Source organism: Jaculus jaculus, chromosome 17, assembly GCF_020740685.1.
Source record: "Jaculus jaculus isolate mJacJac1 chromosome 17, mJacJac1.mat.Y.cur, whole genome shotgun sequence".
NCBI lineage: Eukaryota > Metazoa > Chordata > Mammalia > Rodentia > Dipodidae > Jaculus > Jaculus jaculus.
The window spans coordinates 52,398,527-52,424,373 of NC_059118.1; the positions used below are offsets into that span (position 1 = coordinate 52,398,527).

The window sequence follows — 25,847 nt, forward strand, 5'->3', positions numbered from 1 at the left end:
GTTTCAGGTCTAGACATCTGCCTAGGTCAGTGAGAGAGAAGCCCAGAGAGAGGATAGATTCCATGGACGACAGCAACGGAATGAGAGATTCCAGACGGATGCCTCCCCAGTGGCTTCCCTCGCCCCTCAACACCTCTGCGCCCCACCCAGCACACGTGTGCACACAGCACACAGCCTCTCCAGGCCCAGCCCACAGAATGCCTGCTCTCACAGCTTTACATTCCTCAGTGACAAATGGACAGAGTGGCAGCTGCCTGGCACAGCTGCCCGGCACAGCTGTCTCTGAAGGCCAGGGTTAGATGACCAGAACCAGCCAATTCATTTCCAATGGCAAAATCAGGGTCATGGCTATGTCTCAGTGCAATGCACCCTTGGAAAGAAGCGCCTTAAACAGCACACTAAAACTTCCACAAAGTGCAAATCCAACTTGAAAATAAAACAAAACCTAGTTACTCCAGGTACTTGAGCGGCTTGGTTGTGGTGTGAGCAGTGTTGCAGTGGACCATGTCTGTGAGGATGTGACGGGCTTTTAAGAGCTTCTGAGTCAGGCTGGGGAGATCGTTCAGTGGATAAGGAACATGCTGTGCCAACACGAGACCCACGTTCAGTCTCCAGCACCCACATGAAAAGTTAGTGCTGCGGCTCACTGGCAGCCGTGCTAGCTGAGAAATGGTGAGCTGCAGATCGAGTGAAGGAGCCTGGCTCAAGGAAAAAAGGCAGATGAGCAATAGTGGAGAACACTTGATGTCTTCCTCTGAGCTCTGCATGTCCACACACATACCACACACACATACACACACACATACACACACACACAAAACCCCTAAGACAAATACCACCACCCCACACTGTGAAGAGAGTTCCCGTGACTATTGATGTACCCAGTCAACAGCAGCTGCCATCAGTGTGGCAATTCACAGGCCTCATGTATGCTCCTTAGGTCAGTTACATTTTGTGCAAACATAACACATATCTTATAGCACTTTCTTTAATACACTTTAAATTCAACAAAAATTCACTTCAGTTTGGAATGTGATGTATTAGTAGCCCATGAAGTCAATTTTGTGAGTCTCAGCCAGAACTTCATCAAAAGTGATATAAATATCTGAATGCATTGTATGAGGTAAGAGAAAGAAGTTTTGTGAAACTTGTTTTCATATTATGCATATGTAGTGTGAATGTGGAATGTATTTCTTTCCATGAGTTATATTAAAAAGTTTGAAAAGGACTGGAGAGATGGCTTAGCAGTTGAGGTGCTTGCCTGTGAACCTTAAGGACTCAGGTTTGATTCTCCAGGACCCATGTAAGCCAGATGCACAGGTGGCATATGCATCTGAAGCTCATTTGCAGTGGCTGGAGGCCCTTTTCTTTCTCTATCTGTCTCTTTTTCTGTCATAAATAAATAAACAAACAAACACATATTTAAAAGTATGAAAGTCACTGTCACCTCCTTTTCTTCCTCCTCCTCTTCTCATTTCCTCCTCTCCCATCTTTCTCTCTGTCTCATGATGGATATTGAACTGAGTCTCGTGTATGCTAGGTGAGCACTCTTCCACTGAGCTGCATCTATGGTTTCCAGAAGCAGAAGCATATATTTCTAATGAACATAATAAAATAGGTATTTGCTCTAGGACAAAGGAAAACAGCTACATTTATTTTTTTTCTATAATCAGTGCTTCTCTTTTCTACCCATACACAAAATCACTCAACTTTGTTCAGCATATTGAAGACATCCAAACCCTCTAAAAGAATTCTTTTGCTCATTTTCTATGGGTAGCACTGAAGCATTAGCATTTGTTGACAATTTTTCCTGCAAATGGATCCTCATTCCCCTTGAACTTGTCTGTCATGAAATAATAACGGATCCAAGGACTTCTGCTTTTCAGTCTGCTATTCTGTAATGATATCTATCTCCATGGCAAAGATGTGACAATTCCTTTTCATGACACTCTGATCTATAACAAAACAGTCTCTCATTTGAAATGGATGAAGAGTAATTCCAATTAGTCCATAAAAGCACCCACCGATCCACATCCTATTCCTTATTAAAACTCTGCAAATGTTTGTCAGCTTTCTTCTAAAAATGTTAGCATTGAATACCTGGCTAGGAACATATGTAGAGATTCCATATTCCTCTGAAAACTCACAAGCCACCTCAGCATTGAGCATACTGCACTGATGTTAGTATTTGCCAAAGTTGGAGAATGGGCACAGTTCATGGCAGAGTGAGAGTTTGACCTCTGGGATTCACATGTTTGCTACTAGACAACTGACTATCAGTCAGGACTGTCCAACCCACAGACTGTAAGTGGCCTGGATTGCTATGAATGTGGCCCACCCCAGAACTGTAAACTTACTTAAAACATTGAGATTTTTATTTTTGTGATTTTGTTTTGTAATTCAATTGTGTGACTGTTGAGTGTGAACTTTGTAGATGACAACATTGTGTCACAATGTCAAAAGGTTAGACACCCCTAAATGGTAATCATTTTTCTTTTTTTTTTAAATCTATTTGAGAGTGACAGACAGACAGAGAGGGAAAGGGGGGGAAGAGAGAGAGAGAGAGAGAATGAGAGAGAGAGAGAGAGAGAGAGGGAGGGAGAATGAATGAATGAATATGGGCACACCAGGGTCTCCAGCCACTGCAAATGAGCTCCAAATGCATGCACCACCTTGTGCGTCTGGCTTATGTAGGTCCTGAGGAATCGAGCCTTGAACCAGGATCCTTAGGCTTCACAGGAAAGCGTTTAACCACTAAGTCATCTCTCCAGCCCAATGTTAATTATTTTTAAGGGAGGGTATTTTCATGGGAAGCAAGTGCAGAAAGTCCCTATGGCAAGGAGATCCTGCAGGTCCCTGTCTCACACTGTAATTCAGACCATTTACTGAGCACTTACATATGTCAGGCACTATATTAGGGGCTGGAGATACAGTTACTTTTTTTCTTTTTCCCAAGGTAGGGTCTCACTTTAGCTCAGACTGACCTGGAATTCACTATGTAGTCTCAGGGCGGCCTTGAACTCATGGCAATCTTCCTACCTCTGCTCCCGAGTGCTGGGATTAAAGGTGTGCACCACCATGCCTGGCTAAAGATGAATTTTAGTCAAAGAAGCTCCTAAAGTACACAGAAAATTACAATTACATAAACTATGGACTGGAACTGATGAATGCTCAAGAAACATGGGCTGGGAAATAGCTTAACCTTTAAAGTGGTTGCTTCACAAACATGGTGACCTGAGTTTGATCCACAGAACCCATGGGAAAATGTGGGCATGGTACAGTGCATTTGTGATCTTAGCACTGGGGAGACAGGGACAGGTGGATCCCTGGGGCTCACTGGCCAGCCAGTCTAGCCTAATTGGTGAGTTCTAGAGCAATGAGGTAGATAGCGCTCCTGCGAGCTGACACTCTAGACTGCCTTCTGGCCTCATACACGTGCATCACACGAACACACACACACACACACACACACACACACACACACACACACATTTGAAAGAGAAAGAAAGCAATAGTAGGAGAGAACTACCCATCCTGGTGGGGAGGGCTGAGAAGTTTCTCAAAGATGTCATGCTCAGGGTCAGGCATGAAGCCCAGATGAGGGAGACTCAGGTTGCACAACACAGCACATATCCAGGACCTCACAGTGGAGGGAGAACAATATGAGTACAGTAAGTTTGGAAACAACAGCTTCATCTGGGTTGCTCGAGCAATGCCCCTGTACAGGGAACCACAAGGCGCACGGATTGCTGGGACGCGCAGCAAGTCAGGGAAGACTCAGGAACAAGACTGGAGAAGAGCAGCATCACACTGGCTTTGAACATGGAAATTAAGCAGGAAGAGACCTGTGACTGCTCCTGGGATTGCCCTCACTGCCAAGGCACAGTGTGTTAGGGTTACCTAGTGATTCATAACTATTGATCAGCAAACTTTAACATATCAAAAGGGAAATTAGGTCTCACATAAACATTTTATTTATCATTCTACCTCTGTTTTCAAGCCTCCACATTCTCTTAAATTTTGATCATAGTCTCTTCACATACAAGCCTCATTCGTGCTTGTAAACTGTGCTTGAGTTTAGCATTTTCCATGCAATCACCACCTATGTTGTTACTGATGTCTGTGGAAAAACCTTGGCGAATTATTTTTCCATTCTTTTTTCTTAGTAGAATCTATTAAATTTCAAAATAATAAGCTTCATATATTACATATCATGTACTTTGATTGCATTCATTCCCCATTATCCTCTCCTGTTTCCCTTCCCCTTCCTACTGGTCCTCCTTCCTATTCCCAAACAGCTCCATTCTATTTTCTTGCCTTTTTTTTCTGTTTTAAAATCTAGACTTTTTCTTGAGAGGAAACACGAGATGTTTGTCTTTCTGGGTCTGGTTTATTTCACTGAACATGACGGTCTCTATAATTCCATCCATTTTCCTGGAATTGACATAACTTTGTTCTTTAAGGCCGGTAATTCTCTTTCTATCTTTACCATCGACAACCGTTTCTTTGTGCATTCCAGAAGGCAGTTCCCAGATCTCATAAAGTTTCTCTTGTTCATTTTAGCCCATCTTTTCCCTGAGGTAAATTCTAAACCATAAGATTCTTAGGTCACAGGACATACATATTTTATAAGTATTTTATGGCCTTTTCATATAAGGGCCTGGTACTTACTGTCTTGCTCCAAGTAAGACCTGTGGTGTGGTGCTCCCTGATGTAGGCTTGAAGCTCGCTCCAAATGCTCAAATACGATTTCACCCAGTCCACGTGGCGCAAATCACTTTGTTATAAGAAAGTGGAAGAGACTGGAGTTAGGACCTAAAATAGAACTTACAGAGAGATTGGAGGCATATGATTATGCAGTGAGAAGTGCTACAGATGACTCTAAAGCAATTGTCCTTCCAGCCCAAAGGGAACTCTGAGGACCAAGGTGGCCCAGTGCACTCCTACGGAAAGAAGTGGACGCTGGTGATCTGAGCTCCAGGCATAGACAGAGACACAGAGAGGGCCTTGGCCGTCATTGCTGACATAGGCCATCTGTTGTTCCTAACAGAAGTGGCCATGGAGGGGTGGGGACCACTCCTTTCTGTTCTGCTTCCAGTACAGAATAAACTGTATGCTTTTAGAGACGAGACTGGCATTAAAAAGAAAAAGAAGTCACTTGGTTTGTTTGCTAATAATTCAGTTGCATTATTTAGTTAAACTGATTGGATAAAAAGTACATTGTGGGTGAAAACTACCAAAATACAGTTGGTAGTTTTCACCCACAATGTACTTTTTTTCCACTCTGAGAGCATTTTTAATAAATAAGAAAATGATGAATTTTGAGTTAACACAACAGTGATTATGTACCTTGGTCATTAATTTGAAGATAACCACTGAGCGAAGACTCTGTTAATGACTGCTTTCTAGACACATTTTGTCTTGTTCTCCTTGAACTGTTCCAAGTACCACCCACATGTCCAGCAGCACGGTGGTAAGGCATGTCACTAGGGAAAGGGAGGGGCGCTGTGACAGTCTGAAATACCCCCATGGGCTTCTGTCTTCGAACACTTGGTGTCCAGCTAGTGGTGCGGTTTTGAGAGGCTGTGGAACCTTTCAGGGGTGGGGCCAGGAGGTGGGTGGCTTGGAGGACAGGCCTTGAGGCTGACAGGGCGGCCCTACTTCTCTGCTTCCTTACTGCCCAAGATGTCAACAAGCTTTCATTGTCACAGCTGTGAGTCTGGCCTGCCACCCTGTCTTGCGGGCATAACGGGCTGTGTTCCCTGGACCATGGATCAAAATCAGCCTCTCCTGCCTTAGATGGCCTCTGTCAGATACTGGTCCACAGCAATAAGAGCAGCACTGGGGGCCAAAGTCCTAGTTACTGACTCCTCAAAGAGGAAACACGAGAGCGTGACTTGTCTACATGTTTAGATTTGTTGACTGCATTAACTGAATCTAAGAAGAATCTTTTTGTCTCACTTTCATAGTAAAAATCCAAAAGGCACATGAAGCTTCCCAATGCTTGCTCATTAGTGTCCTTATTCTGTTTGGTGAGGGGTTTCAAAAGCCCTTTGCAAGTGGAGAGCCCTGACTGTACAGAAGGTGTTGTTAGAGCGTCAATCACCTCAGCATAAGTGCGCTCACGTCTAATCTGCATGTATGCATCCACAGCACGCGCATGCACTTGCAAACACATGCACAGCGGTGTGCAGAGACTGTAGCAGTATCATGTTGCACATTCAACTTGCTAACTTGCATTGTTTTCTGAGTAGGGTCTCTCTCTAGCTCAGGCTGACCTGGAATTCACTATGGAGTCTCAGGCTGGCCTCGAACTCACAGCGATCCTCCTACCACTGCCTCCCGAGTGCTGGGATTAAAGGCGTGCGCCACCATACCCAGCTTCAACTTGCTTTTGATTAAAAATTCTAACAACCAAATCAAGTCCAAATCTGTATGGGGAAATTTATTTTTTCTTTTAACTATTGCAGTATTATTTTGACTTGAAGAAAGTTTTGGTAAAAACTGTAAGAAGAAATAACTTCATGGTGCATAAAACAAACAAACTGATTTAGTTTTTTACATGTACCAAAATGTGGAAAACTTACCCCCTGGGTCATGTCACTATCTGGGGAGAATCACTCACACCCATAGCCCAACATATACTCAGACAGGACCCAGGAGGTGGGAGCGATGAACAGAGATATGAATAAAAATGCTCTGCTAAAAGGCAGAAATCTAAGTGGCACTGTCCTGAACCGGCACATGGAGGCGTGTATCTCTGTACCTGCCAAGAGGAACTTACCATAAATCTGTTTCATGTCAACATATTGTTATTTCCAGGTTTGGTAGCTTAACTGCTTTTTCTCAGACACACTGCACAGCTCTACAGTCCTTAATGGCACACTACAACATTTGGTGCCATATAACTTAGACAAGTGCCTCAGTTCTTTTGTGTGGGTGTGAGGATCCTATAAATGAGCTCAATCTCTTTTTCCTTTTGGGGTGTGTGTGTGTGTGTATGCATGTACATGTGTGTCCAGAGGAGAGAACATCAGGTCTTTTCTTTTTACTCATCTGCCTGTTTCCTTGAGATTAAAGTCTCTCATTTCTCTCAACTTGGAGCTTCTTTTTCCAGTCTGTGAGCCCCAGAGATCCTCTGCTCTTTGCTCCTTACAAGACTGTGGTTATAGACATGCATGGCCATGCCCAGTTTTCTACATGGGTTTTGGGAATTGAATTTGGGTAGTCTCAAGCTCTGTTAGATCTTCATGCTTGTATTGCAAGTGGTCTCAATTGCTCAGCCATCCCCCCAGCCCTGAGCTCAATTTCTTATTTTTTAGACTTAAATTTTTTTTAATTTTTATTATTTGAGAGCAATAGAGAGAGAAAGAGGGAGGGAGGGAGGGAGGGGGAGAGAGAGAGAGAGAGAGAGAGAGAGAGAGAGAGAGAGAGGTGGGGGGAGAGAGAGAGAGAGAATGGGCACGCCAGGGCCCCCAGCCACTGCAAACGAACTCCAGATGCATGTGCCACCTTGTACATCTGGCTTATGTGGGTCCTGGGGAATTGAGCCTTGAACCGGGGTCCTTAGGCTTCACAGGCAAGTGCTTAATGGCTAAGCCATCTCTCCAGCCCCCTCAACTTCCTTTTCTTTTTCTTTTTTTGTTTTTCAAGGTAGGGTCTCACTTTATCCCAGGCTGACCTGGAATTCACTATGGAGTCTCAGGGTGGCCTCTAACTCATGGCGATCCTCCTACCTCTGTCTCCCAAGTGCTGGGATTAAAGGCGTGTGCCACCATGCCCAGCCCTCAATTTCTTTAATCAAAGTTTTCTCATAGTTCAGACAGATCCTTGGAGGAGAGAAGAAACTAAAGATCCTGGAATTAGTGGTTCTGTCTGCAAAAGTTGTTCTTCCTACAAAGCTACTATTTATTTTTTATTTTTTGAGGTAGGGTCTTACTCTAGCCCAGGCTGACCTGGCATGTACTCTGTAGTTCCAAGGCTGGCCTTGAACTCATAGTGATTCTCTGGCCTCTGCCCCCTGAGTGCTGGAATTAAAGGCATGTGCCACCACACCCAGCTAAAAGCTATGATTCTTATTTTTCCACATGAAAAAAAAAACTGGCTTTTTTTTTGATTGTTTTGGTTTGCTTTTTAAATGGCAGATAAAGATCAGTAGTAGAGCACTTGCCTAGCATTTGCAAGGCCCAGTATGCCACAAAAAAGTAACAGCTTTAGTAAGATACCATTCATAGACAATGCATGTAAAGTGTACATTTCAAGACTTACTTCAATAAGTTGAGTAATTATTACCATAATTAACTTCAAATTTTATCACCCCAGACAAAAGTCCCATAGCTTCTCCATTTTCCCCAAGTGTTTCCAAACTTAACTACCTACTTTCTGTCTATTTGGATTTATCTGTTCTGAATTACATACAAATGCAATCATATAATATGTAGGTTTTGTCTGGCTTCTTTCATTTGGCACAATGTTTCTAAGTTTCATCATATAGCCACCTGCCAATACTTCATTCTTTTTATGAACAAGTTATATTTCACTATGCAGATATATCACATTTTATTTATCCATTCATTCATCAATTGGTGGACATGTGGTTTGTTTCCACCTTCTGTCTAAGTCATACAGCTGTGAGCATGCATGACTAAGATCTTGGGTGGGCATCTGTTTTCATTTCTTTTGGGTATATATGAAGTGGTGGTTGTTTGTGATAGTAACATTGGAGCTGGGTGTGGTAGCACACATCTATGGTCCAAATGTATGGGAGGCTGAGGCAGGAAGACTGTCATGAGTTTGAGGCCAGCCTGGGATACATAAGAAATTCCAGGTCCATCTCAGTTACATAGAAAGACCCTGGCCATATACATAATACTTGCATATTATGTATATAATATTTACATATTTCTTGAAATGACTAATGGGAGCATGGGTATTCCTTGTATTATAATTCTCTACATCTTACATATATGTTGTAAGTATTCTTTTGTAGTTATTTAGTATTTATTTAAAGTTATGCATGCTGGTTTCTCTTCAGATCAAATTCATCTTTGACTTTAAATTACAAAAATATATTTTTACTTTTATTTATTTATTTGAGAGAGAGAGAGAGAGAGGGAAAGAAGCAGGTAGAGAGAAGAGAGAATGACAGAATGGGTGCACCAGAGCCTCTATCTGCTGCAAATGAATTCCAGATGCATCTTATGCATCTGGCTTTACATGGTTCTTGGGGAATCAAACCTAGATCCTTTGGCTTTGCAGGAAGCACTTTAACTGCTAAGCCATATCTCTAGCACTCAATATTTATTTTTAAATAGTTGCTGGATGTGGTAGAAAATCCTGTATTCCCAGTACTCGTGAAGATGAGACATGAGGACTATAACACTGAGGCCAGCCTCTGGGCCCCATAAGAAGACCCTGTCTTAATATAAAACATTCTCCCAAAACCCACCTAAAAAGAGTGTTGGCTAACCAAGGAAGCAAAGGATCTCTACAATGAAAACTTTAAAACACTCAAGAGAGAAATTGCAGAAAACACAGGAAATGGAAAGACCCATGTTCTTGGATTGGAAGAACCAATATTGTGAGAATGTCAATCTTACCAAAAGCAATCTACACATTTAATGCAATTCCCATCAAAATTCCAATGACATTCTTCATGGAAATAGGAAAAAGAATCCTAAAATTCATTTGGAAGCACAAAAAAAAAACAAAACAAAACAAACAAACCCCTCAAGTAGACCAAACAATTCTGAGCAATAAAAATAAGGCTGACAGTATCACCATACCTGATTTTAAGCATATTACAGAGCCATACATGTCGTTGGCACAAAGACAGACATGTAGATCAATGTACAGAATACAGGACTCAAATGCAAATCCAGGTAGCTACAGCCATCTTATTTTTGACAAAAGTGTCAAAAATATTCATTGGAGAAAAGACAGCCTCTTTAACAAATGTTGCTGGGACAACTAGATATCTATATGTAGAAGGATGAAAGTAGATCCTTATTTCTCTCCACATACAAGAATCAAGTCCAAATGGATCAAAGACTTTAATATTAGACCTGAAACTCTGAAACTGCTAGAGGAAAAAGTAGGAGAAACGCTTCAACATATTGGCATAGGCAATGACTTTCTGAATATAATCCTAGTTGCCCAAGAAATAAAACCACGGATCAACCACTGGGACCTCATGAAATTACAAAGGTTTTATATAGCAAAGGACACTGAATAGAGCAAAGAGGCAACCTATAGAATGGGAGAAACTCTTTGCTAGATATACATCTGACAGAGGATTAATATCTTGGATGCACAAAGAATTAAAAAAACTAAATAAGAAGAAATCAGACAACCCATTTAAAAAATGGGCTATGAAGGCCAGGCATGGTGGTGCACATCTTTAATCCCAGCACTCTGGAGGCAGAGGTAGGAGGATCGCTGTGAGTTTAAGGCTGCTCTGAGACTACATAGTGAATTCCAGGTCAGCCCGAGCTAGAGTGAGACTCTATCTTGGAAAACAAAAACAAAAAAGGGGGCTATGGAATTAAATAGAGAGTTTTCAAAAGAAGAAATGCAGATAGCATATAAACATTTAAATTCTACATTCTTAGCCACCAGGACAATGCAAATTAACACTACTTTGAGAGTCCATATCACTCTTGTCAGAATGGCTATCATAAAGAAAACAAGTGACAATAAATGCTGACAAGGAAAAGGAAGAACCCTTCTACACTGTTGGTGGGAATGCAATCTTGTATAGCCATTGTGGAGAGCAGTGTGGAGATTCCTGAGACAGATAAAAATAGATCTACCATATGACCTAGCTATAGCACTCCTAGGCATATATCCTAAGGACTCTTCTCAGTACCTTAGACATACTTACTCAACCATGTTTATTACTACTATATTCACAATAGCTAGGAAATGGAGTTAGTCTAGATGTCCCTCAATTAATGAATGAATAATGAAGATGTGGTACCTTTATACAATGGAGTTCTTTCTATTTAGCTGTAAGGAAAAATGCAATTATGAAATTTGCAGGGAAATGGATGGATCTGGAAAGGATAATACTAATCCAGGCCCAGAAAGCCAAACATTGCATGTTCTCTCTCATAAGTGGATCCTAGCTACGTATGTTTAGATTTGTATGTGAGGTGCAAGAAAACTCAGTAGCAGAGGCCAGTAAGCTAGAAAGGGACTCTCAGGGAGGGAGAAAAGGGGAGGACTTAAAGGGGAGGGTATTGTATATATGTAAGTAGATGAACAGATTACTGGGGGTGCAATGGTGTAAGTGAGGTCATGGGAAGAGATTGAGTAAAAGAAGGGTGAGGGGAAGGTTAATCAAATTTCAAGATGTTATGAATAAGCCATATGGAAACCTACTTTTTTGGACAATGATGCACCAAGAAACCATAACTATTACTAGAAAAATTTCAGTGCCAGGGATGGGATACCTTCCAGAGAGTTGTTGGCCAGGCAGGTCCTTGATGCCCCCAAAACATTATAGGCCATTGACAAGGTTCTTGGTTTCCCACCAGAAATAGATGGTAAGACCCTACTGCTGAAGACTCCATATGCATGGGCTGCAAGGTCACTGATAAGTCAAGCTAGAGCCGAGCTGAAAGCCTCTTCCCTATAGACCAGCTGACAGAAATCTGGAAAAAGCTGCACTGCATGCAGCCCTATATGAGACAGAAGTCACCTTGAGTGAAAACAGTGGACACTGTAAGTCTTAAGTATAGCGAGCCAGGCTAAATGACTGAACGAGTGCGGTAGCGGCATGTCTGTTATGGGGAAAACCAGCTGCTCTCTAGTTTGATGGGAGGCCCACTTTATGGGAGGCAATCCATACCTGGTACTGAAAAGCTAATCAAAAGCCATGGCTGGGGAGGTCATGAGCCCTAAGAGTGTAACACCTGCTCTTTCTTGTCTGGCTAAATGCACACATTATGCTCACCAAACTGCCCTGTAAGCACCTTACCTAACATTCCTACCCATACATTAATACTACTTTTACTTTTCATTAGAGAAACTTCTCTTTTCAGATGGCAGTGACCTCTGGGATGACTCAAAAGGTACCATAGTGCTGAGATGTTACAGAGGAGTATTCAGCATTGAAAAATCTCTATCATATTTTCCAAGGCTCAGGGTTCATTGCGGAAGAGGTGGCAGAAAGAATGCAAGAGCCAAAGGAAGGGTAGGACTGATTACAGTGCAATCAATTGTTCATAAAGAAATTGGCCTCGATATCCATGACCTTGCAGTACCTAGCAATACCTTCACAAGATCCTCATAATAGTATGAAAAGAGGATGACATCAAAATAAAAGAGAAACTAATGAGAGAGGGAGAGGATATGATGGAGAGGGGAGGGAATTATCATTATCTATTGTCTATAATTATGAAAGTTGTCAATAAAAAAGTTAAAAAAAACCAGGGGTTGGAGAGATGGCTCAGTGGCTAAGGAGCCTGCCTGCAAAGATTAAGTACATAGGTTCGACTCTCTAGTACCCATGTAAGCCAAATTGCCCGTTTCTCTTGCTAAAATAAATAAATAAAATAAAATAAAGAGTGTTGGGAACTTTGAATAGGTACTGTATTGGCCAGTGTGTCAGAATCATGTAGGTATTTATATAATGTATTCATTGGATTTTCTATATTCCATGTAAAATTTGTCTTCTGGTTCTCCTATGCAGGTCTACACTACTAAGAAAATCGATGTGATAGACACCCCAGACAATTCAGGCCCTCAAATTGTCTCCCACCTGTATAGTCTGGAACAACAAAGAGATGTCCCCAGGAGACCTTGCACTTGTTGACTGACGGTCACTTATGCTTGTGCCATTTAAGAGCTCAGATGGGGACCTATTCTTGAGTACAGAGCCAAGTGACGCTGGAATATTATTACACTTATTTTTGTCCTAACTCTTTGCTTAGTTGCTAGGCACTAGCCACGGCGAGCTTAGCTGGCTGTTTACAGGGCAAAGCATGACCTTATCAGAGGGTGATAGATCTTGTGACAGTCTGAAATAGTTTAAGAGACATTTTCCTGGATGTCTTCTCGGCCCTGGCCAATCTCCATATGAATGTATCTTTCTTCAAACCCTAGCTCCGTCTCTCTAGGATCTACTATTTGGGCTGTAGGAGGCAAGTCTCTGCATACTGGTTCTTGAGACAAGTCCCTTGGTTCATGCTCACTACACTTTCCACAGCCCCTGGCAACTGCTGTTCACATAGAGGTCTCTGAACTCCCCATTGGATATCATTTTAGTTCAGACCAGTTTCCCTCTCCCAGACTGCTTTAATGTGTCATCTCACCTCTGTTCTGAAATTCCATCTTTCTGGATCCCTCCTTCCTTCCATATATATTCGCCCACCACCGCAACTTTTTTTTTTTTTTTTTTTTTTTTTGAGGTAGGGTTTCACTCTGGCCCAGGCTGACCTGGCATTTACTATGTAGTCTCAGGATGGCCTCGAACTCATGGTGATCCTCCTACCTCTGCCTCCCAAGTGCTGAGATTAAAGGCGTGCACCACCATGGCCGGCTTCACCTCAACTTTTATCGGTGAGACAAGTCTGCCGGGCACGGTGGCACATGCCTGTGTTCCCAGCACTCAGAAGGCTGAGACAGGAGTCCACGGCCAACCTGCTACACAGCAGGAGTCAGGCCCGCCTGGGATTCATATCAAGACTCTGTCTCAAAACCCCAATGGAACAAAGAAAACAAAAGTTTTGTGGCCATATAGTCCTAGTATGTTACATATTGTACTGCTGGGCGTTCAAGCAAGGACAGATGGCTCATTGAAAGAAAACTGAGGCAGGCTTTTAAAAGCACATGTCATGTTGAGAAATGTGTAAGCGTGAAAGAAAGTTGACTGGAAAGGCGAGTTCAGTAGGGGGAAATGTTGAGGCATATTTCTTTTTTGGGGAACAGATTTACAACAGGGGGTTAGTGTGTCATGGATGAGCATGATGGGGCCACCAAAGGAACTCCGCTTCTAAAGACCAAAGGAAGCTTCTTGCTTATGTGATTTTTAAATTTTTATTTATTTATTTGAGACAGAGAGAAAGAGGATAGAGATAGAGAGAGTGAGTATGCGTATTGGCGTACCAGGGCTTCCTGCCCCTGTAAACAAACTCCAGATGCATCTGGCTTTAGGTGGGTATTGGGAAATCAAATCCAGGTTGTCAAGATTTGCAAGCAAGTGACTTTAACCACCGAGCCATTTCTCCAGCCCAACTTCTTGCTTTTTATAAGTTTTGAGGGGAGGAGGAAAGGTTCTATTCCATGTACTCAGTCTACATGCTAGGAGCCACTAGGTAGAACCCAAGGCCATAACTTCAGATGGTCTTGGGTTTTGCTGGCAATGAGGTGTTCCATTCTTGCTTGCAACAGGGGTGGGGGTGGGGTGAGAAGTAGGAAGGCACACAGATAAGAGTGAAGAGTTATAATTCAGGGTTGCCTCAGCTCCGGCACCAGAGAGGCTCTCAAAGCAAATTCATTTCCATTTCTGTGTGGGTTTGCCTGTAAAGATGGATCGTTATTTATTTTGGGAGTACTAGCAATTGAACCTAGGGCTTTGAGCACACTAGGTAAGTCTTCTACCACATAGCTATATCTCCAGTCATTTTTTTTGTTTGTTTGTTCATTTTTGTTTTTCAAGGTAGGGTCTCACTCTAGGCCAGGCTGACCTGGAATTCACTATGTAGTCTCAGAGTGGCCTTGAACTCACAGCGATCCTCCTACCTCAGCCTCCTGAGTGCTGGGATTAAAGGCATGTGCCACCATGTCTAGCTTAAATGTTTTTATTTCTATTTATTTATAAGAGAGAGAGGAAGAGAGAGAGAGAGAGAGAGAGAGAGAGAGAGAGAGAGAGAGAGAGAGGAGAGAGAGAGGGAGAGAATATGAATGGGCACACTCTAGCCACTGCAAACAAACTCCAGATGCATGTGACATCTAGTGCATCTGGCTTACATGGGCACTGGAGAGTCAAACCTGGGTCCTTAGGCTTCACAGGCAAGCACCCTAACTGCTAAGCCCTCTCTCCAGCCCCTAGTACTTTTTTTTTTTTTAAAAGATTTCATGTATCCCAGGCTGGCCTAGAACTGGTATGTGTAGCTGAGGATGACCCTGAGCTCCAAGTGTTAGAATTACAGGTGTGCACTACCACACCCAGATCAAAACTGGGGTTTGACGTAAAGGTGATGTGGTACATCAACGAAGTGCCTTGGAAAAGGCGATTGTAGTAACTAAGTCTATTGCTTTAGGAGCAGATGTCAGACGCATGGTCAAGTGAACATTCCCTCGGTAAAAGAAGGCACATACCTGTGTTTGTAGTCCTTCAAGACCCTGTTAGTGTAAAAGGTGGCAGCATCATTCATCTCCTTGACATAAGGACCGGGTTTGGGGGACTGAGAAAACAGGACCATCACCCAGGCATAGAAGAAAAAACAAACAAACCAGGATAAGAAAGAAGATACCTTGAATGAGCAGAAGAAAAGCAGAGGAAATGGGGAGAGCTGGAGGCAAACTGTTCTATGAAGGCTGGTGACACTTCTATGTTTCCGAGCAGGCTTTAAGCAGGGTAAGGAGAAGCCGACGTGGTCAGCCTGAGAGGAGCCTCTTCCGCGCACCAGACTGTGGCTGGAGGAGTGTGAGTATGGCCATGGGGCCCCTCAGATGCGCAGAGTGGAGGGCAGCGTTCCATCTGTACTCACCACAGCTACCCACCCCAGGGCGGGGATGCTCTCGCTGACAGCTGAGAGGTGGTTGAACATGCTGCTGCCCCTGTTTCGCTCCCGGAAAGCCTGGATGTCCTGGATCTTTTCTGAGATGGGTTTCAGAAGCGCAGCCACCTCATTCTGCAAGCAAACACTGAGTCAGTTACTACAGACACTGCACGTCTCTGCCCAGGCTGCTGAACAGGGCTACCCAGGGCTTGCCATGATCCAGGAGCCTAAAAGGAATTGTGATCGTTTATATACACGGGCATGCCTAGGGATCACCTTGATTGGGTTAAGTATGGGCAGCAGCATTCCATAAGTTGGGCTCCTAGAGTAAATACAAAGAGCAAAGGGGGCTGAGGACCAGCATTCATCTCTCTCTGCCTCCTGACTGTGGATACAATGTGACCAGCTGCCCCCAGCTCCTTCCACCATGCCACCCCACCATGATGGACTGCAACTTCAAACTGTGAGCCAAAATAAACCCTCCTTTCAACTGATTTTAAATGCTCCTTTAAACTGTTGTTTTTTTTTTTTTGGTCTGGTGTTTTGTCCCCGTGTGGTGGTTTGAATGAGATTTCCCCCATAACCTCACATTTTGAACACTTGGTCCCCAGCTGGTGACTTTTTGGGAGGTGGAACCTTGCTGGAGGAGGTGTGTTTCTAGGGGAGGGTCTCTGAGGTTTATTAGCTCAGCTCCAAACTCACCTCAAATTACTTCCACCCAGAGAATGTGATGGGCAATCACGGCTCTGCCATGCTTTCCTGCCAGGATGAAACATCCCTAGAGACTATGAGCTGAAGTGAACCCTTTCTGCCCATACACTGCTTGGTCAGGTGTTGGGTCCCAACAAGAAGGTAAGGACTGCACCTGGCAGTGAGAAAGGCAACTGATACAAAACCTGTGACCATCTTGTAGAAAGGGTGAGTTTCTTTGTTATGTTAACATAGCCCTCTGTATACATGAGGGACACATCTACAGATCCAACCAACTGCAGACTGACAATGTACACTTTCCTTTTGTTATGCTCTAAGCTACACAGCACTATTTCTAGAATATTTATATTGGATTTGATATTACAAGTGTAGAGATGATATAAAGTATCTAGGAGATGGTCTGGAGAGATGGCTTAGCACATGCCTGCGAAGCCTAAGGACCCAGGTTCGATTCTCCAGGTCCCATGTAAGCCAGTGCACATGGTGGCACATGCATCTGGAGTTTGTTTGCAGTGGTTAGAGGCCCTGGCATGCCCATTCTCACACATTCTCTCTCCCCCAATCCTCTCTCTGTTCTCTGTCTCTAATAAATAAAGAAATAAAAATAAATCTTAAAAAGTATTCAGGAGAATTGTGTAGGTTACACAAAAGCAGTATGTTTTTCTTTTGGTTTTTGGAGGTCAGGTCTCACTCTCTAGCCCAAGCTGACCTGGCATTCACTATGCCGTCTTAAGGTGGATCTCCAACTCATGGAGATCCTTCTACATCTGCCTCCTGGGTGCTGGGACTGAGGATGAGCACCACTCTGCCTGGCAGCTTTTTTTTTTTTTTCTTTTTGAGATAGGGTCTCATGTATCCCAGGCTAGCCTCTATCTTGCTATGTAGCTAAGGATGACCTTGAAGTCCTGATTCTCTTGCCACCACCTCCCAAGTATCACCACCATGCCTGGTTTAAATGGTGCTGGGGCTTGAACCCCGGGCCTTCTGCATGCTAGGCAATCACTACCAGCTGAGTATGCCATTTTACAGAAAGGACTTAGACACCCATGAAGTGTGGTATCTGTGGGAGGTTCTTTAACCAAACCCTCTCAGATACTGTATTTTTATTCTTTGAATCATGAAAACTGTAGATATTTTTAACATGATTAATGCCATCTCCTGAGGCATGGAAAAATCCAGAAATCTGATACAGCCACGATTTTGAAGACAATTGCATGAAATGCAGTGAAGCCTACATGAGTCTGTTATATTTTCAAGTAGACCTCACTGGACCCACAATGCAGTGACACACAGGTACTGGTAATGGTGAGGAAGAGGATGTCCTCCTAGTCCTGTGGAGAAAGGATGTGGGGGAGCAGCCTAGGTTTGCCTGTCATTACCAAAATCCACATGAAAACAAGGAAATCTTCTACTGAGGAACATGTGAGCAGCCGAGTATAGCCCTTGGAGCTTGTCATCTCAGCACTTGGGGGCGGGGAAGGAGGCGGCGTAGGCAGGAAGATTAGTGTCAGTTAGAGCCCGGCTTGTTTCAAAAGAATGTGATGGTTTATCATGTACATACATAGTGACCTTGATCTCATCTGACTTCCTATATGGTGGATGCTCAGACCACAGTCACGCCCACTTCCTATTAATTGAACAACTGATTTCTCTCATTATATTAAAAATGACTTTCAAACTTATATGAACCGAGTTATGAAGTATCACAAGATAAGGGCGCCACAGCACCATGGCTGCGCCACACATCCCCCGGGCCTTGGGTGCTTGGGTGTTGAGGAGCCAATATAAAGTTGTCTGGTGTATGGTCCCAGGAAACAGCAGAGGTTCTAACTTTCAGCTTTGTAAGAGCAGTTGAAAAGCTTTCAGTAGTTTTTTTACTCAATCTTGTTTGCAGGAAACAAAATGAAAAACAAAATGTACTTACAGCTCTTTCAGTTATTTTAAATCAGCATTTCAGAGCAGTGTTTTGTAATCTTGGTTACACACTAGAACCGACTGCCCATCCCCGCCTCTGCATCCCACTCTCCTGATCTGCAGGTGGTCTGCATGGGGGTGGGAAGACTGGAATAAAGTCACCTCGGCTGGGGTAGTGCTACACCCAAAAGACAGTCCTTTCTGGCAGGGACAGAAAACCACTGGGGAAGAAATTAAGCTCTGCTGAGGTAGCCTGGACACTCCACTTCTCTTTCTGACCCTTCTTGATATGTCATTCTGTGGGGCTCTGGTCCTCGGGGTCGGCCATGTTCCCCCAAGGAGTCCAGGCAAGGTTGTGTTCGCCATGATGAAAGAATCACTCTTGGGAGACAGTCTCTGTGAACAGCTCAGTTTAATCAATAGGGAAATGGGTTTATAAGCAGTTGAGGGTCCTGAGGGGATTGGACGTACAGGTTGCTTGCTGATGTCTAATCAGCATATGGGGACATACATTCCAGCACATAAGCAATGGTAGGGTAGAGGGGGATGGGCTGTGCAAAGGTTGCTGGCTGATACCATATAAGGAGTTTCCTAGACAACTGGCCAAAGGTCACAGGGCAAAGCCTAAGTTCAGGAGTGCCGGGCTTGGAGAGGGAGTGGTCTCCTGCAGCCCGGGGGTCCTTAGCCTTGCCTCGCAGCTCAGCCCCATCTACTGAAGGCTCCAGTTTGTGCCTGGCAGTGCCCAACATCATTCCCTAAAGGAAATGTTATATGTAAGTCTTTGAAGTCAGAACAACCTTGGTTCAAATCTCACCTCTGCTACTTACTATTTGTGGGACCCCAAGCAAGTCACTTTATCTGGTCCTTTGTCTCATAGTATATAAATAAGAGATAACAACACCTACAGCCTTCAGGCTACAGGAAATGCTGTTCTATAAGCCTCTGACCTGTCAGAGGACACAATAAAGGAAAACAACTGTGACTTACTATGATGCACTTAGGTGATGCCAGGGCTGTATTAGTTACTTTCTAATTGCTTTGACCAAGAAGCACATGAGGGAATGAAGGGTTGGTTTTGGGGTCACACTTTGAGGGGTACAATCCATCATGGAGGATGGGGGAAACATCATGGTGAGAGTATAAGATAACTGGTCACATTGTGCTAATTGTCAGGAAGCAGCAAACAGACAGGAAGTGGGACTGGACTATGAAACCTCACTTCTTGCAGCAAAGCTCTACCTCCAAAAGGTTACACAATCTTCCCAAATAGTGTCACCAGCTAGAGACCAAGTGCTCAAATACATGGGTGTGTGGGAGATATTTCACAGTCAAACCACAACACAATACTGAGAAAATTGCAGTGTGCCAATTTCACAAAGGGTGTCTTCTCTGCCAACAGGAATAGGAGAAGGTATGCAGATGAAATTAAGAACTGAGTCTCAGGCTGGAGAGATGGCTTAGCAGTTAAGGCACTTGCCTGCAAAGCCTAAGGACCCAGGTTCAATTCCCCAGTACACACATAAGCCAGATACACAAGGTGCTACATGCACCTGGAGTTCATTTGCAGTAGCTGGAGGCTCTGGTGCACCTATTTTTTTTTTTTCTCTCTCTCTGTCAAATAACTAGATAGATAGACAAATTTAAAAAGGAAGATCTGGGGCCGGGCGTGGTGGCGCATGCCTTTAATCCCAGCACTTGGAAGGCAGAGATAGGAGGATTGCTGAGAGTTCGAGGCCACCCTGAGACTACATAGTGAATTCCAGGTCAGCCTGAGCCAGAGTGAGACCCTACCTCGAAAAAATAAAAAAAAATTAAAAAAATTAAAAAAAAATAAAAAGGAAGATCTACAAAATAGAATAAGAGCTACCTATTAAATTAAAAAAAGAATACTGGCTCTAGAACAAGATTTCTTGTGTTCAAATCATTGCTCTACAATGTACTAAGCTCTGGGAGTTTATACTTGTTAATATACCTGTCCAAAAGTTTATTATCCCATCTGCAAAAATAAGGCTGGCCCTAACACCCACTTCCCAAGGATGTTATGATGCATAAATAAGAGTGGAAAGCATAAAAAAAAGGTTATTTTTTATTTTTATTTTTATTTTTTTTTACAAAAGCTAGGTAATTCATGTGGAAGGTCCACAAACAATTCTTCTCTTCTGGTTACTATAATGCACAGTTTTTTGGCATAAAAATCCTGAATCACAGCTGTTATAGGCTGAGCTTCATTCCCCAAGATCATATATTAAAACTTAACTCCCATTACCCTAGAATGTAGCCATACAGTATTTGGAGATAGTTAAGTTACAGTGAGATCATCAGGATGGACTTCAATCCAACATAAATGGTGTCCTTAGAAGGTGAGGAAATTTGTTGATGGATATAGGGAAGGCTATGGGAGGATCAAAATACTCACTGGAGAAAAGACAGCCTCCTTAACAAATGTTTCTGGGAAAACTAGAGATATATATGTAGAAGGATGAAAGTAGATCCTTATTTCTCTCATGTACAAGAATCAAGTCCAAATGTATCAAAGTACAAACCAAGGACACAGACTGTAGCAGACAGCTTCAGGTTTGCTGAGATGAACTTCCAGACCAGGCACAGTTATGGAGGAAATGATTTATTGAAGTTTACAGATCCATCGGAGGTTCCATAATGGCAGAAGAAGCTGGCCTGCCTTCACAGGTCCAAGCAGAGAGAAGCCCAAGCCAAAAGCCACACAGCACAGCACACTTCAGGGTCTCTAGCTAGGCACTTTGCATATCATTAGACTGAAATCTCAAACCCAGCACCACACCTTAAGATCCACCCAGTGACACCTCCTCCAGCCAGGAGGCTGCAGATGCAGACTACAAACTGATAAAACACCGAATATGTCAGGGGCCATCTATTCAAACTACCACATTCTGTCCCTTGTCCCTAATAGATTCATAACCATCACACATTGTAAGTTGTACTCAGTCCAATTTCAAAGGTCCCCACAGTCTTGACCAATTTAAGATAGTGAGTCCTGTAAAATCAAACAAGTTAAATACTTTCAACATATAAAGGCACAGGGTAAACATTTTCAACTAGTATAATGCATAGCAAGGAGAGACTAAAACAATGCAAACTCAACCACCATCAAACAAGCATCAAACTTCTGCAGTTCAAGTCCAGTAAAACCTGAGACTGAGTTTCCAGATTTTCCAATTCTGCCCCATCCAGCTGGGCAGAGTAGCCAAGGAACACTTCCATCCTAGGCCAACAGTGCCTTCTATGGTAGCCCTTGCATAGGTATCATAGGTATATCCAAAATATCTTCAGGTCTTCATGCTAATCATGGTCCATCTTCCAAAGGCTCTTTCAGCCTATCAGGGTATCAGGCCCTGCCTCATGCTGCATCTCAGCAGCCGTTCCTGGAAGCATGTGGAATTCATGACCCACTCCTCTAAGTTTTCATGCTTCTGAAACCACATCCAGGTGTGCAGGACACAGCCATATTCTTAATTAAGGGACAAAATAAATCATAACCTTGAAAAGCAGGTTCCTTCTCCAGTCAACTCTTTCAAAAAGAGTTTGCATTTCTACGATAGTCTTTCCTCAGACATTCTCTCCATTGTTTTAATGTAATGCAGTGGGACCACCTTCCTTAAGATTGCCAATGTGTTTGACAATAGTAGATTCAGTAAACTAAGATCAGTCTCAGCGCCTGTAATTTTAACATGTTTGAGGTTTTCCAGTTTAAAAATCTTAAATCTCTCAGTCCAATTATTTTTAGCCAAGCACATCAGTCCATTACAAATTTAACTTTGATCAGACTCTCTGGGCCTGGGCAGTAGGACACAGCCAGCCCTTATGCCAGTAGCCCAGTTCCAACAAAGTCCTCTGCAGTCTTTCCTTCCCCTTAGAAAGCCCATAAATAGAGCCTCAAAGTTCAATACTGTCTGCACTTAGCATTCTCAAACTATCATCAGAATAGTCCATAAAACTTGGCTTACCACTCCAGAAAGCATCTTCAGTTGCAAGCACCAAGTACATGCCTATTTTTCCAAAACAAAGGTCCCAAAAGATCAACATCCACATGGTCAGGTTCATCTCAGCCCACTCCTTGGTACCAATTTATGAAGCAGGCAGCTTCTTCTGCCATTATGGAACTTTTCCTGGATCTGTAAGCTTGAATAAATCCCTTTCTCCATAACTGTGCCTGGTCTAGAAGTTCATCTCAATGAACCTGAAGCTGTCTGCTACACACACCTCAGCCAAAACCAACTTGCTGACACTTTGACCTTGGATTCCAGCCTACAGGACTTTCGGGCAGTGAGGTGTTACTATCTAAGCCACCTTGCGTGTGGTACTTTGTTATGGCAGCCCCAGAACTAATCCAGAACTCTTGTAGGCACCCAGGAAAAGGAAGTTATTATCTCAACTCCTCTCCTCTCAGAAGGTCACCAAGATAAAACTCCTCACAATGCAGCCTTTCCACATAGTTCTTCTCATGGCCACCAGAAGTCACCTTCAAATATTCTCCCTGGAATTTCACTCTTTTCCGTACCTTTTTTTTTTTATTGCATGTGTATGTATATGAGGTGAGTATGTGTGAGTGTGTGTGTGTAAATGTGTGCAGGTTTGTGTGCACGCATGTACACTTGCACGTGGAGGGCAGAGGTCATCCGTTGTCTTCCTCAATTGCTTTCCACCTTTCCACTGTATTTCTTATTTATTTATTTATTTATTTGAGAGCAACAGAGAGAAAGAGGCAGAGAGAGAGAGAGAGAGAGAGAGCGAGAGAGAGAGAGAGAGAGAAAATGGGCGCACCAGGGCTTCCAGCCACTGCAAACAAACTCCAGATGCGTGCACCCCCTTGTGCATCTGGCTAATGTGGGTCCTCGGGAATCGAGCCTTGAACCAGGGTCCTTAGGTTTCACAGGCAAGTGCTTAACCGCTAAGCCATTTCTCCAGCCCATCCACTGTATTTCTTTTTTAAAATACATTTTTCTTTATTTATTTACAAGCAAAGAAAGATAGAAAAGAGGGAGACAGAGAGAATGGGCATGGCAGGGCCTCTAGCTGCTGCAAATGGTCTCCAGATGCATGCGCCACTTTGAGCATCTGGCTTTATGTGGATATGGAGAATTGAACTCAGGTTGTTAGGCTTTACAGGCCAGTGCCTTAACCCCTGAGCTGTCTCTCCAGCCCCTGTCCTGTATTTCTGGGATTTTTTTTCAATGTAGGGTCTCAGTCTAGCTCAGGCTGATCTAGAACTCACTATGTAGTCTCAGGGTGGCCTTGAACTCACAGCAATCCTCCTACCTCTACCTTCTGAATGCTGGGATTAAAGGCGTACAACACCATGCCCGTCTTGTATTTGTTTTTTCCATTTAATTAATTAATTAATTTGCACTCATAGAGACAGACAGACAGACACACACACACACACACACACACACACACAATGGGTACCAAGGCCTCTAGCCACTGCAAATGAACTCCAGATGCATGTGTCACTTTGCACATCTGGCTTTTACTGGGGAATCAAACCCAGTTTATTAGGCTTTGCAGGCAAGTACTTTAAGCCCTGAGCCATCTCCCAGTCCCCCACTCTATTTTGAGACAGGGTCTCTCACTGAACCTGGAGTTTCCTAGTTTCTCTAAACTAGCTAGCAAGTCCTGGTGACCCTCCTGTTTCAGTCATCCCAGAGCTGGGTTTGCAGGCACATGCCAGCACACTTGGCAACTTATGTGTTTGCTGTGGACCTTAACTCAAGTCCTGGTGCTTGTGGGGCAAGCACTTTACTGACTGAGCCATCTCCCCAGTCCCTCCCTCCTTCCCTCCCTCTGTCTCTCCCTTCTTCCCTTCTTCCCTTCTTCCTTCCTTCCTTCCCTCCCTTCTTCCTTCCTTCCTTCCTTCCTTCCTTCCTTCCTTCCTTCCTTCCTTCCTTCCTTCCTTCCTTCCTTCCCTCCCTCCCTTCTTACATAGCTGTGGCTAGCATGGATCTCCCTATGTAGACCAGGCTGGCTTCAAACTCACAGCAATCCTCCTGCCTCGGCCTCTGGAGTGATGGGGCTGTGGGCATGAGGCAGCATGCTGGTCTGGAGTTTCACTCTTTAGAAAGCAACATTCCCCTCTTCGGGGATTATTCTCAGTCTGCCTTCAATGCTGATCAAAGGGATGGCGCTGGCGCTGGTTTTCCCAGAAGGCCACTGTTCTTCAATCATGGCAGAAGTACAAAAGAGCATTATCATCTCCTTGCAAGAAGCTAAACCATAATATTTTTGAGGCAATGACATCTTTGAGAAAAGCCAGAATATCTGAATTGGTGGCGATACCTGGCCCATTGCCCCAAGAAGAAAAAGAACCTAAAACTGTATATTTACAATGTTAGAGAGATTTATTAAGACCATGTCTGTTTATCTCTAACTTCCCAAGAACAAACTCTAAAGCCTGAGGAGACGCAGAATTCTGGAAGATATTTTATATTGCTTATCTGATGAAAGCATCATAAAGATCCAGAAAGTTTTCTTTTGCCTTAATTTGGCAATTGTGTGGAAAATTTTCATCATTAAAAAAAAAAAAAGAAGAAAGAAGGAAAGCAATGTCGGGAGAATGAAGAGCAGCGGTATTTTGCTCAGTGCTAATAAACAGAGCAGCCATGGCCTTCACTCCATGCCAGTTGTGCCCAGTACTTGCGTAGAGCCCACTATCTATCCCAGGTCGTCCTGAACTTTCACAGCTGGGATGAAAACTAGGCGCGAACGCCAGAGTGAACAGTGCGATTTCCATCAAGGCTTACCGGGTGGGCTGTCGGGGAAAAGCTCTGACTTCAACATCCTTCCACCCCTTAAGCATCGCTTAGGCAGGTTCCACGCACACAGGTCCAACTGCACAATGTCACTTACAATTACCAAAGGGCTTTCCGCTAGAGAAAGACATGGGTTTCTCAGTGCAAACATCAAACCCAGGGCTTGGCACGTGTTGGACAAATACTCTACCCACTGAGCTTCACCCCAGTAAGAAGGAGCTAGTTTACTTGGGATCTTGTTTTGTTGCTGTTGTTATTGACTTATTTTTAAAAATATTTTATTTATTAATTTGAGAGAGAGAGAGAGAGGAATTCATTTTAAAAAATATTTTCTTTCTTTCTTTCTTTCTTTTTTTTTTTTTTTTGAGGTAGGGTTTCACTCTAGCTCAGGCTGACCTGGAATACACTATGTAGTCTCAGGGTAGTCTTGAACTCATGGTGATGCTCCTACCTCTGCCTCCTGAGTGCTGGGATTAAAGGTGTGCACTACCATGCCCAGCTAAAATATTTTATTTATTTATTTGAGAGAGAGAGAGGAAGAGGCAGAGAGAAAGAGAGAATGGGCATGCCAGGGCCTCCAGCCACTGCAAACGAACTGCAGATGCATGCACCCTGTGCATCTGGCTTACATGGGTCCTGGGGAATCAAACTGGGGTCCTTAAGCTTTGCAGGCAAATGCCTTAGCAGCTAAGCCATTTCCCCAGCCCAT

At 43.5% G+C, this 25,847-nt stretch overlaps 1 protein-coding gene across 2 annotated transcripts in view; it reads right to left on the minus strand.

The window, feature by feature from the left end:
• The window catches only part of LOC101601471 (cyclase associated actin cytoskeleton regulatory protein 2), a 314,827-nt gene that overhangs the window by 46,707 nt on the left and 242,273 nt on the right, over positions 1-25,847 (minus strand). For both annotated transcript variants that reach the window (XM_045137016.1, XM_045137017.1), the window contains 3 exons: positions 15,717-15,860; positions 15,325-15,410; positions 4,672-4,777 (listed from right to left, as the gene is read on the minus strand). In XM_045137016.1, the coding sequence (XP_044992951.1) occupies positions 4,672-4,777; positions 15,325-15,410; positions 15,717-15,860 (336 nt within the window). The remainder of the gene's footprint in view (positions 1-4,671; positions 4,778-15,324; positions 15,411-15,716; positions 15,861-25,847) is intronic.